Source organism: Glossina fuscipes, unplaced genomic scaffold (genome assembly GCF_014805625.2).
Source record: "Glossina fuscipes isolate IAEA_lab_2018 unplaced genomic scaffold, Yale_Gfus_2 87, whole genome shotgun sequence".
NCBI lineage: Eukaryota > Metazoa > Arthropoda > Insecta > Diptera > Glossinidae > Glossina > Glossina fuscipes.
The window spans coordinates 420,903-434,421 of record NW_023998441.1 but is presented as its reverse complement, the minus strand read 5'-3'; the positions used below and the strand labels follow the sequence as shown (position 1 = coordinate 434,421).

Genomic DNA, 13,519 nt, shown 5'->3' with positions numbered 1-13,519 from the left:
GGGTCTTTTAAAAGGTTGTAAATATCGAAGACGTACATATTGTATGGGTCTTTGTTCTTGATTAAAGTCAGAGCCGATTTGCTGTCAGAGAAAACTACAAATTTTTTCAGTTTATTTTCAGATGCAAGGAGGATCGCCTGTCTGATGGCTAGAAGTTCAATGAACGTAGATAATAGTTCTTGTAGAACTTTGAATTTTCGTAAAAGTAAATTTGGGTATTCTATAATTGAGAAACTAGAAATGTCCGAATTGACAGATCCATCCGTTGCGTATATTTTGAAGTTATTTTCGACGAAGTGGTTAAATTTTTGCAGACAAACAATTCGAAGACAAGACCTTGACCGATTTTTTTTTGAATTGGTGATCGAATTAATTCCGCTACGCACTTATCATGAATGATATTATTCCAAGAGGGTATTGTGTTAACTTTATTGAAGATGTTACTGAATTTTTTGAAGCAGTTAGAGTAACTATTGATGCCGTAATTGTGCTTGGAAGCGACTTTGTCAAAGAAGGCAGGTTTAAAGATGGAGAAGTTCTTTTGCAGTTACAAGAAAAATCCTCTTAGCTACAGGGAGTTCATATGAGACGGAACGTAAAATTGATGTTGGTGTTGAGCGGGATAATCCGGTACAACGTCTTAGGATTGAGTGTTGAAAGGTTTGTATTTTTTTTAGACAAACTTTCTTAATTACGATTCCAAAGACAGACCCACGGCCATTGCTATATAGATTTTGATATATATGCTAATCAAGAATTTATAAACTTTGCAATCCCTTCGGTATGCATTTCTATTTGTTATAAATTTTTGACTCTTCGATTTAATACAATAAACAACAATTTGACCTTACGCACGGACTCACAAAGAAGAGTCCCCAACCGCAACAGCATAGACGTAAGACAGATCACAAACGCATCACTTGCGTTTTGTTTTAGCAAATTTCGCGAACCATTCCAACATTTTTTGTTTGTTGTTGGCATCTTGCATTAATAACTGCTTGATAAGCGTAAACAAAGAGTTTTGATGATTAGCCATGCATTCCCATAAAGATGGATCGGTATGTCTCGAATCTAAAGCAAAATCGCCAGAGAATTCATAAGGACCGTTCTGATTCTTCGGTAAAACCGATATGGAAAATAACTGCGCGGTTAAGCTGTCTATATAAACAGCACCTATAGTTTATTTATGCACAAAAACGATTTTTAATATTGTTTTAGAAAATATTCCACAATTTTTATTATTCCAATAACTTACCATTTGCATTGGAATTGGGTGTGGTGAAGTCAATTAGTGTTTCATCCATCTGAGAGGTACGTTTCTGCTTCACAAAGAAATTGAGAAGCAAAAAAACTTTTTTCTTTAAAGTTACAAGATTTGCTTGCCTTATTTCTGTTTGCATCCTCCCCAACAATGGATAAAGCTAAGGGCAAGCGTAATCATGAATATGTCTTACGGCACGTACTAAGCTTTGATTTACCGCTTTCATGCAAAGATTTTCGTAATACTCGTTACCCGAAGCAGAGCCCAAAGTACTATCCAGGTATCTAAGACGTTCTTGCATTTCGGGTGTCGTACGTAACACCTATTCAATCAAAAATTGGACAACTTTCTGAACTCAATTTTTCAGACCGAAAAAAAGCCAAGGCTTTCCTTGTTTCTAATTTACATAAAATGTTTTCCTCATCAACACTACGAAATTTATGACTTTAAGTGATTTAAGAATAAGAATGAAAAGATTTGTCGGAGTTGTAAGATTGTAAGATATGACAAATTTTCGCAAAACTTTAGAGCGTCTTCAAGACTTTGATTGAAATAATAAATACAATGTTTTTTTTCAAGGATTTATGTCCCGTTAGCTTTTACACACGCTGCACCAAGGCCATTATTTCGGAAAAAGCCACGAGCCAATGTCTTTGATCAAAAGGATATATTTAAAACCAGATTAACGGCAAAAATTCTCATACGATTCATCTTGAATATTAATTAAAATAGGGCCATCTTCGGCTTTTTCAATAAGCGCCTCTAGAAAGGTGATCAAAAATCGTGTGGGGTAAGACGTAAGAAGGTTTTTTTGCTCTTGCGATACTTTGACCTCAAGAACTTCATCTTCCTGAGTGAGAGCGCGTGATTCTAAGGTCTTCTTATTTCCTTCAAGTTGCTGTTGTTTTTCTAATCGTTTTAAGATATCTACAGTGGAGCTTTCAGGGAATTGATTTCTTTTAGGTTGTGGTGCTGCTCAAATTTCTTGATGATGTGAAAGTATAGCATCAACTGATTTGAAGAAAAGAATTTAAATTATATCATTTTTCCCTCCGCCATATGCACAGAGTTGTTTTCAATAAATTCAAATACCCCACGATGAAAGAACACCTGTAACATAAAAATTGAGCTCGACAGGTCTCTGAAAGTGAGTAAAAACCGTTCGACAGTCCATCACGGTGAGCAAAAATCAATCGACAGGTCTTTGAAAGTGAGCAAAGTCAACCAGTGTGTGAAAATGACCAAAATCAATCCACTCTTGTCTGAAAATGAGCAATATATATATATTTTTTTAATAAAAGTGAAAGGGTTTAACAGTCCAATATTATCCAATGGATAACATAAAAACTTTAATTCTGTTTCCTTTTTCTATGTTAAAGTCTTTCAAGATCCTGCGATTTAAAATCCGAGGATTCGCAACATTTCTTGGAAGCGTAAAACTAGGCCCTTAGCGGGGAATCATATTGTGAACTTTACGAGTCTTCTCTTTCGTTGCCAGCATTAATTTCAACAATTTTCTAAGTAAATACAAGACTAAAAGTCATTCATCAAATTCAAATTTGTATATAGGGTTTTTTTAATTGGAACGTTTGAAAGACCACTGGGAATTATGTGAATAACTAATATGAAACTTCGGCCAAGAAGGCGTTCTTGCTTTTCAATATCATGCTATTTTTATATCCTACACTACTTTTGTGAACAAACTTTGCCCAAAAGAATTTATGATAAATAGCTTCTATTTTACCGATAGATCCAGAAATATTTTCGGAATCGATTTAAATTTTTGTTTTCATCTGTCTGTCTTTCTTGGTTTCTTATGTTGAACTTACAGGTCGTCATCCTTGAAATATTTTGAGGAAATACAGCACACTGCTATTTTTGCTCCAAGGACGAACTGTACTGAAAATAAACCGTGTGTTGTTGATTTGCTAACTCACAGAAGAAGAGGAAAATACTGAGTAGGAATGCCCTGTTTTATTTTGAATCATGTCGAAAAAAAAGCATTTACGCATAGAATAAATGATAAGCATCGACGTCTTCTAAAAAGTGTATTTGGTCACTTAAAAGGTTGAAGGCAGATGTTTTTATACGACATCAAAATTTTATCACGAATTGGGCCTGTTTGCTTTAGCTTTCGGTGCGTTGACAATACATCTTGGTCTTTTCGATATATACGTAAATAATTCTATATACAGCGTATGGCAAGGAATTCGTGCAAATTTATAATATTTGAGATTGTTGCAAATGTTTCGTATGCTTGTGTAAACGTGATATTGAAAAAATGATTTTACGACCATTTTTCTCTCGTTTTGCAACGTCATCGATACGTAATATTATGCGACGATTTCCACGCCTTGTATACTGTAAAAAACGCGTAGTTTGTAGTTTGTGGTTCGTTTTAGCAAGACGAACTCACGCCGTACAAGATTAAGAAGATAAGCGAATTTCTGTGGACCATTTACGGAAATGCAGATATTCTGCGGTCAAGGCGACACGCACATTTTACGGCACAAGCGTTTTATCTCTTCATAGGCGCGTAAAGAACCAGCTTATGCAACGAGTCGAAGAGCAAAAGTAGTTCAAATACAATATTCAAGTGAAACTTTAAGCAATAAATTCGGTAACTTTAACAGTATAATAACAAACGTTGAGGGTTTGCTGCTATACAACTAAATAATTATGCTGTTTTGAAATCTGTTCGTGATTTATGTCTCACCCTGTATATTTGAAAATTGTAAACGTTTGTATTTTTTATTTTCGTCTTATATACAAAATATGCATGCGCTTTGCAAGTAAATCAAAATTGCCTTAGAAAGAAAGAGAGCAATCGTATTGAAGTTCATTGTTTTAATGTGTTAATTCAGCGTTTCTAAATTTGTATTTGATGCAATTATTTACAATATTAAACATTGATATCCTCTTTTTTTATTTTAAGATTGATTTTATATAGTACGCTCAATATTCGTCTACGTTTACATAGTACTTTATTTTACCTGGGCAGAAAGTGGCTATTAAAGTTTTTTAAAATCTACGAACTTTGCATATAAATTTTTGCGATAAGTTTATGGGATTTCCATATGTGGAATACGTTGTCGTGGACAGACGGCGAATTTAGTAACTGTTTATTAATGTATTAAAAAGTCTGTAGTCGGTAGTGGTCCTTTGAGTTTTAAAAATATCTTTAACGACCTTTCCGCCTGTAAAATATTTGATGAAAATTGCGAATTTTATTTTTGAATCTCGCCAAAGAACGTATCGCGCGGAAGAAAGAAAATAAAAGAAGAAACTGGTATGGAAGATATCGAAAAAAGAAACTAATGTTGGTAATTGAAAAGGAATTTTCCTACTACTTTCGCTGAAGAAGTATATTTTTTAAAGTAAATTTCAAATATTATGGAAATCGAAATGTGCTGATTACTAAAAAAAAAATATAAATATATATGTTTTAATTCATATTAACTCTTCTTAGGGGTGGTTTCAACTCAGTATTTGGCTGTTTAAATGGTTGTGAACGGTTGAGAAAAAGCGTGTAATAAAGAGTATGCTGTGAGCAGCGTAGAATTAATCTAAATATACTAAATCTTACTAACAAGAGCTATATGAAAATAATGGAGACGCTATGCATGTATTTCTATTTTTATTTATGGCTGTAATTGGAAATGTTTGGGAGAGTATTTGTAACTCAACACATACACAGCCTGAAAAGTGTGTGAGAGTGTACATGTGCATTTGCGCCTGCATTTGCGAAGAATTAAAATAAGAACGGCGACAATTTCAAAGGAATATGTGGAAAAATCGAAGTTTGAAAAAAATGATTGCTATACACATGTATAGAAAGGAAATTTATGGAAATTATCCAAAAGTGATACTAATGTGAAAATAGAAAAAATTCAATATATCATATTATACGCATTACGGAATACGTGTTTATACAAACAAATTTGAAAACCTTCGGTTAGTTTTGTTTATGTGTAAATCAGGCTTAACGAAAATTTTCCAAAGGGAAATATCGCATCATATATTTTCTTAATAATATAAAGACTTACCTTTATCTACGTAAGGAAAACTTTAACAAATAAGTGGAGGCGAGATGTTTATATTTCAGTTTCTTTTGCTGTTCTACACAATTGTAGCAGCTTCATCACCAGCCACTTGCAGCAACGCGTCCGTGTATTTTAGTGGCTCTGATTTCATTTCAAGCCCTTCCATTTACTCGTACACCATAGAAAGCCAAACACCATTTAAAAAAAATTATACTCAGAAATTACATGATTATAACGAGCAATGGCGTACCGTACAGCACTATAATAATCCATATCGCAACAATAGACCAAATGTAAATAAAAATCGTCATTCATCTATAACGCCAATTATTCCGTTGGTTACAACAGGGAGAACGACGTCAGCGCGGCCAGAAGAAATTAATAACTGTGGTTTGGACGGACTAGCTGTTTATAAAATAGTGTTACAAACCTATTGGACAAGGGAACTATTTCCAAAACATTATCCAGATTGGAGACCAACCGCGCAATGGACAAAAACTGTTGGTGAGTGCAGCGATCAATATGAAATAATAATTTACAGAAAATACTACCTTGAGCGATACAACATAACTAGGGATCTATATTTAGAAATTTCTCTTTAGCTTAATACTTGCAATAATCAGATTTGAAATTTTTTTTTACCCCTTTGGGAAACATATGTGAATAAACCAATATGGATTTTGTCCCAAATGAGACTAAGAGCCGATAAATATTATCAGTTGAAATGTTATGAAAGTTATGAAAAAACTAAATCTATAGAATGCTTGCAAAATACTACATAAATGAACATCTTATTTTTTTTTCTTTTACATCACATTGTATATAACATTATTATTACTCATACGCCAGATTCTTTCCCTGAACGGAATTGACAAAGTATTTCTCGCTAACATAGCTTTCTAGGCTGTAGGCAGGTGCTTTCCACAGAGTGGGTTCAAATTGAATAGAAATTTTGTCTTCGTTCATGCAGGTCAAGCGTACGAAGACTTCCAATTATAAGTACTTACTTTGCAGTGCTCTATGATCTTTGCAAAAATTTGCAATTAAAAGTGACACAAAAAGAAATGTTTAAAAAAATGAAAAATAGTTTTGGGAAAAAGATGTTTGAGATGCAGTTTGACATTTAAGAAGGCGTTCGCTAAATCATGGAAGAGTTCTACTTATTCACACATTTTCTAGTTTGGCCGCACTAGAGTGTCAAATTTGCATGTTTTCCCATAGCCATGGTAACATAGCATATTTCAAAAAATCGGTAAAAATAGTTCCTGAAAGCAAAGTGTGAATTTTTATTGCCCATTCGACAGGTACTTTTATATAGATTCACGTGATATAGGTGAATATACGCGACATTTTCTAGTTTGGCCGCACTAGAGTCTCAAATTTGGGTGTTTTTCCATATGCATTTTTCGCTAACATACCAAATTTCAAAACACCGTTAAAAATAGTTCCCATAAGCAGAATTTGAATTTGTTTAGTTTGTTTGAAAGGTAGTTTTACATGTATTTATGAAATGTCCACAAAAATATTTTCTTTCTTTTAATATGGACGGACTAGGCTTTCAAACCAACTATATCTTAATTGTAAATATTTAACATGAGCTCTGTTGAGTCGTTAACAGAGGAATGTTAACAGAAATGGTAGGTGTCTTTACTAGCTAAATTCGAATTTATCTCACACCCTTAATAATTAATTGGTATCAACTTACAAAAAGTCACTATATAATTATAACTATAATTTAAATTAGTTAATCAGTTAAGACTTAACCTACAAGTAAATTGTTTTATGTATATAAACCAAACAAAATAACTGACCCAAAAATATCCTGCGAATGCACTTGTAGCGATGTCTGGTAGTGCAGTAGAATTAATTTTAAAATAAAAATTTATTGCTTATAAACAATTTCACCGGTTTGAAAAACCGGGGATTTGCGGCGTCTTCTAATCTTGACGCTAACGACTAGATATTGGCGTATTTATTTTTATTTGTCGAAGGTTTCATTGATAATGTTGAAAAACAAAGGTCCTTTTCTCTATAAGTAATCAAAAATTTTTTTTCTTTACGCTCATATAATTTGTTTGCAAATGTCCCTCATAACAATTACATAAACCTACCTGCAGAACGACGTGACCGAAAGTATGCAAACACAAACTGTAGTAATCTTATAAATGTTTTTCTTTTTACAATTTCTTTCCGTCAGACTCCTTATAGGAATTTGGCTGGAGTTAGCTAGTTTTCGCCTTCTCATATGTCGACAAAAATTTTTTTTCCACAATCTTCTGTTTACATTTAAAACAACTTATACTTCGTTTTATTTCCGAAAGACAATAACACCTATCTCCCACATTTGAAAAACCAATTCTGTGTCTCCAACTTTTTCGTTCGCCCCTCTAGCTAATTTGATCTTCACACGCTGTTGCTTATGAAATTCCAGGGTTTTGTCCAAAGTGACGCCCACGTATTTGATACCATTTAAGTAATTGAGTGCAACTTCATATAAGTAGACGTTTTGCAATAGTTTTTCTTTCGGTTACTCGGTTATGCGCAGCGTTTTTTACGAGTGTTCAGTTAGCGCGCCGCAGAAATTTCCAAAACATCTGCATAGCCACAGTGTTTTGAATCCGTGATTTTGAAAAGAAACAAATTAGGGTTAATGGATCCGTATGACTTTGACGAATGATCATATTGGCTTGTGCTTTTGGTGTAAAGATCATTTTAGGTTTATTCCATCCCGGTATATTTGTATCTTTAGAAAGCTAACTTAGTAAAGACCATCTGGTTTGAGGGGAACAAACATTCTGCACCCTGTAGCATTAAAATTAGACTTATTTCATCTTTCCGTATGTGACATTTTGCTGGCAAAACTGCGGTCCCTAGAGGACGCCGTATACGTTTCCATTCAATACACACACGCAGCGGGCCTAGTATTCCACAGGCATCCACGAAATTGCGTCCCCAACGAAACCTGGCCAGTTTCATTTGAACTGCTTGGTTAGTCTCCGTTTACTTTACATAGAATGACAGATACAATCTCAGCTAAGAAAGAAGTGAAATCGTTGACTACAATGCATTGTTTAAGATTTGAGCTTACAAGCATAACTAAAGATTTGGTATTTATTGTATAGTTTATTAATAAGTTTAGTATACGGGGATGTCTATCAAAAACTTTTGCTAGATCAGAACACAATTCGTTCCATCATTATGATAATCCCTAATCAGTTTAGGGAAAAGAGCTAAAAGTTTGTGGTGCCCCATCCTGATCGAAACCCAACTGGGCATCTTGCACCTTTATCAAAGTACCAATCGGTGTGTTCTTTAATGATATGCTCAATTACTCTGGAAAGGCAGACTAGCATACTAATCAGTCGAAGGCTATTGTGTATAAGGGATAAGTCGTCACGAAATTTAGATTTCATTTGTTTTGTGTTAGCAACATGTAATAAATGATTTGATATGTAAGGAACGATGCATATTCCGTCGACACCAACTGAGATATATGTCACTTTGCAAATGGCATTAAATAAGAGGCTTCTGCAATGGAGATGAATAATCTCTATCGCTGAAGTTATGGGAACAGGTTGCAAATTACGGGCATTTAGTGATTTTGTGTGTAGCTCAATAGAATAATCCACCTCCCAACGTACCTTTACTAGGGAGCATGACGCCTATTTGCTTAGCGGTGGATCTTTCAAAAAATTTAATGCAGTCCAGATTCAATACTTTTTTTAACAAATAGTTCAAACGATTACGCAACTTACAACAAATTCGCCAATCAAATGTATCAAGAGATCAGAGAGGTTGTTTATAAGCAATATTTACAAGCGGATCTTTTTACAAAATGTACCGTGAATGGGCTCAGCTGGGGATCCATTAGCATGTGAACATTTTAAATGAGAATCCTACGTAAGGATAATTTTGTCAACCTGTTGCTCCTCGAATTTTATATCAAACGTTAATTTTTCTTTGGCTTCCTGGCAATTTGATTGGGATTGAACATGTCATACTTTATAAAAATTGTAAGAGGAGGAAGAATTGACTTAAATCCAATATATTATCCTAATTGTGCAGATTACCAACTTGACGTTCTAAATAGGATACTGCCAATAATCTAATGCTTAATCCTCATTCTAAATGTTGTTGCTGCTGAACATTAAAATGGATCGTTAAACAGCCAAACTGGACAGAGTGATGATCGTTTAAACATATGTCTTGTGCTTTAAAAGATTTAGCTGGTTGGACTAAATCGCAGTTAAAATCTTCTTTGTTATAATATTGTGGTCAATAGCAAGTAAGTCGCTACGCCTTCTTACAGAAGAGATTTATATGTGCAATACCAAGATTAAAGCTATCATACTTCAAGGAGCTGCCAAAAACATTTTTTGCTTTGTTATTGGCACATGATTCAAATCTGGTAAGATAGAATATAGGCTAGTAATAAAGCAAGACGCCCATTACACAAATTTGAAGTAAAAATACGAGAAAGTCGTAAATAGATCGCTGTAAACATTTAACCAAATAGGATTGAATTATATAAATTTGTGAATATTACAATTCCCTATATAATATATTTAAAAGTTCACGTCAGCTTTATGTTGCCAATAGTAGAATACAAGTTGCATACGATAGTCAACTACTATAAATTTAAAAATAAAATGAGATGCTAATAAGAACGATAGAAAATATATAGGTGAACCATCGGATTTCGTCTTACTTGTTTACAAAATGTCATAACCATAGTAAATAAGTGGAACTTACACAGCTATAAGAGATAATTTCCCAGAATCTCGTAAAAGTGTAATGATAAGTATGAAAAATTTAATTGAAACCTGGAAGAAAAATTTAATGTAGTTACACAAAAATTTTTCTATTACTTCAATATATCCCTAGGTGAAATAAGGCAGTGTTCAAAAATTAAATCATAAAACTCTATAAATGGATTTGCTTGACAGTGATAACGGAACGGTATGAAAATTCGATGGTCATGGTGTCTGTAAGGAGACCCAGATTATTGAATGTAATTAACAGCCTATGCTTTTTAAATTTCTTGTTTCTCCCTTTTCTAATTCCTAAATGACGACAGGAGACGTGCGTTATAGCAAAAGCATTACCATCGCGGAAGTAAACGCTGATAAACAGAAATCAGGGAGTATAAATTTTAAGAGATAGAAGTTTTAAGGTCCAACTGTTTCTCAAAGAGAAAACTTTTTTAAAAGAATATCAATTCAATATTTTGCTTTATTAATACTACTAAGCTTATTATCTAATATCCATTTATTTAAATTAGAGCCGATAGCCTATGTTGCTAGTGCTCAATGTCTTTTTTTTAGTCTAAGAATTCAATTCATTAGTCTAAAATTAAAATAATACTAATAATAATAATAATAAAAGAAATTTGACAGAGTTGGTCTTCATGTTATCTTAAGGCTCTTGAAATCATGGAATGTTGGACCCAAATTCTTCAACTACATCAAATCATTCATGTCGCATCGGCGGTTCAAAGTTAGAATCAACAATCATCTTTCTGATTTCTTTCTGCTAAAGAATGGCATTCCGCAAGGATCTCCTCTCTCTGTCACGCTTTTCCAGATCGCTTTCAACGAAATTAGCAAAATTCTTTGCCGTGTACCAAGAGTGGAACATTGTCTCTACGCGGACGATGTATACATTTTTACAAAAGAAAAAGACAACACGAAAGCAATCAACATCCTCGAATCTATTGCATGTGAGATCTCCACATGGGCAAACTCGTCAGGAGCTAAAATTTCTATACAAAAATCAAAAAAATGCACATTTGTCGAAAACAAATGTGCGATGCAGGAAACCTACTGATGCATATTAACGACTTACCAGTACTAAATGTGCAGACGCTCCATGTTCTCGGGCTCACGCTTTCCAACAATTATCGTTGGAAAACGCACTGTCTTCGGTTAAAAAACTCCCTTTTAACAAGGGTAAATTTCATACAGTACGTTGCTTGCAGAAGCCATGCGCATATTAACACTATTGCTTATCTTACCGAAATGCTTGTGTTAAGCAAGATTGACTATGCTTTGATAATTTATGGCAATAGCTGCAAATATAATATCAACATCCTTAAACCGGTCTATCATCAAGCCGTCAGATCAAGTTGTTATGCTTTTCGGACGACGCCCATAAATAATATTATAATTGAAACTGGTCTCCCAACTTTACAAACTAGACTGTATGAGTTAAAAGCTAAAATAGTCCCTAAGCTTCTTAATTCAAACAAATCCATTCTCGGTGATGACGTAAGAAAGATTATTATTGCGAAGAAAATTCCAAAGTCACCATCTGCAATTGACCATTGTTTGTGCATCGCAAAGGAATTGAACATTCCCTTAAAAATTCCCCGCTCTTTTGGTGTTAAACCTCCCTGGATTTTGAAAGACTGCTCTTTTGACATCTCACTGTCTATGCACAAGAAAGAAGATACTCCAAATTACGTCTTCAGGAATCTAATAGCTGCAAAAACCCAAGTGTTGGACAGTACTGGTTGGAATCTTTTATACACAGACGGCTCAAAATCTCCTGTTCTGCCTCCTGCTTGTGCGGTGGTAGATGCTACAGGACGGGTTCTTCTCAACCACATATTTCACGAAAGTACTTCAACTTTCACAACGGAAGCCAGAGCTATCCTTCACTCTGCCAACCTTGCCCATAAAAACAAACTCAAAACCGTCATTGTAACCGACAGTTTGTCTGTATTACAATCTACTCGGAACCCTTCGACTTCGAGATGGAGCATCATCAACAAATTAAGGAATATAATTACTACACTCGACGGAAAAATTAAAATGTTATGGGTACCAAGTCACATCGGTTTACTGGGAAATGAGCAGGCTGATCGAGCGGCAAAGTATGCTGCTTCTGCTCCTCTAATTATGGATGATGTCATGGAAAAGTTGGATCTTCAAAGATACATTGGAAGAAAAGTTAAAGAGAAAATTGCAGAAGGAAATTTACAATACCATCATCAACACTACTCTTGCATTAACCCTCAATAAACTCCACCTCTATATCCAACAAATGTTGAGAAAACCAAGATCCAAACATTCTCGAGAATTCGCCTTGGTCATACAATTACAACTCACCAATGGATCCTGAAGAACTCTTCTTCCCCAATCGGCTGTTGTGGACAAACTCTTACTATAAAGCACATTCTCTGCGACTGCTTCAACTTTTCCTTGGGTAGAAGTATTGCATTTGGAACGATTAACCCTTTGAACATTCTACAATCAGCTTCAGAACAGAATATCAATTCTATACATTACTTTATTAATACTACTAAGCTCATTATCTAATGTACATTTTCTTATTCTTTTTTTTTAATTAGAGCCGATAGCCTGTGTTGCTAGTGCTCAGTGTCTTTTTTTTAGTCTAAGAATTCATTTCATTAGTCTAAAATTAAAATAATAATAATAATAATAATAAAAGAAATATCGTTTTCACTTAATACTTCCGTTGAACTTTCTTGAATACGTGGAAAAGCATTAATTTTACTCGAAAAAAATATTCTCTTTGAAAGTACGGGCTATTTTCTGAGCACCTGCTGGTGCCTAATTTGCTATGCCTTGGAAGCTATTTGCGTGCGCTTAAAAACAGATCCAACAAGCGTACAGCATTTCTGCCAAGAAGCTAAAAGTATCTGATAGACTCTATGATGTTGATTGTTACTTTAGTTGATGAATTATATTTTTTTTTTTTGCTGTTTTCTGCGTCGTTTCGCAACATTTAGAATAGAAAATTTGCGATTTTGTCTTTGAAAATCGCAGCGAAAGATGCACTCTAAAACTTAAAGTAGTGCTTTTCAAGACAGCGATCAGCGAGATATGCCCACTTGCCCTTAATCGGGAATGTGCTTGCCTGGACCAGATCATCCTGCATCTGCAACACCAAATAGGTCAAAGGAATGGAAAGGATTATCTTTCAGACTGAAGGATAGATCCTTGTGAAACGATAAGAATAAGATAAGAAAAAATAAGAGCACTTACTTTCCACTTGACTGTTGCTGAACAACTGAAGAAAGATCAGGGGTCGCGCGAAGATTTTATAGCTGTTGGCTCCCCATGCTTGCTATGATGTTGCGAAATTGCTAATACAATGCTATATGTCTGAGAGAGTTACTTGACGATGAATATCTGACTCAGCGAGTGATGTTACGGGAGCACTTATTTAAAATGAAGATAGAGTAGGTTTC

The 13,519-nt window shown here is 34.4% G+C and overlaps 2 protein-coding genes across 5 annotated transcripts in view; one reads left to right on the top strand and one right to left on the bottom strand.

Annotated features, from left to right (window-relative positions):
• Nucleotides 1-680: 680 nt before the first annotated feature.
• On the bottom strand, nt 681-2,439 carry LOC119638305 (ATP-dependent DNA helicase CHL1-like). The gene is made up of 3 exons (XM_038035042.1): nt 1,479-2,439; nt 1,256-1,421; nt 681-1,173 (listed from the first exon to the last, which is right to left on the bottom strand). Exons 1-3 carry the CDS (start codon nt 1,560-1,562, stop codon nt 917-919), a joined length of 507 nt encoding a protein of 168 aa, XP_037890970.1. The 5' UTR covers nt 1,563-2,439; the 3' UTR covers nt 681-916.
• A 1,849-nt stretch (nt 2,440-4,288) lies between these two features.
• LOC119638316 overlaps nt 4,289-13,519 on the top strand; it is a 50,772-nt gene continuing 41,541 nt past the window's right edge. For 2 of the 4 annotated variants that reach the window (XM_038035054.1, XM_038035052.1), the window contains exon 1: nt 4,290-5,808. In XM_038035054.1, coding sequence (XP_037890982.1) covers nt 5,352-5,808 — 457 coding nt within the window. In that variant the 5' untranslated portion in view covers nt 4,290-5,351. Of the gene's footprint in view, nt 5,809-13,519 lie in introns of all 4 variants that reach the window. The other 2 variants (XM_038035051.1, XR_005247422.1) reach the window with 2 other exon arrangements.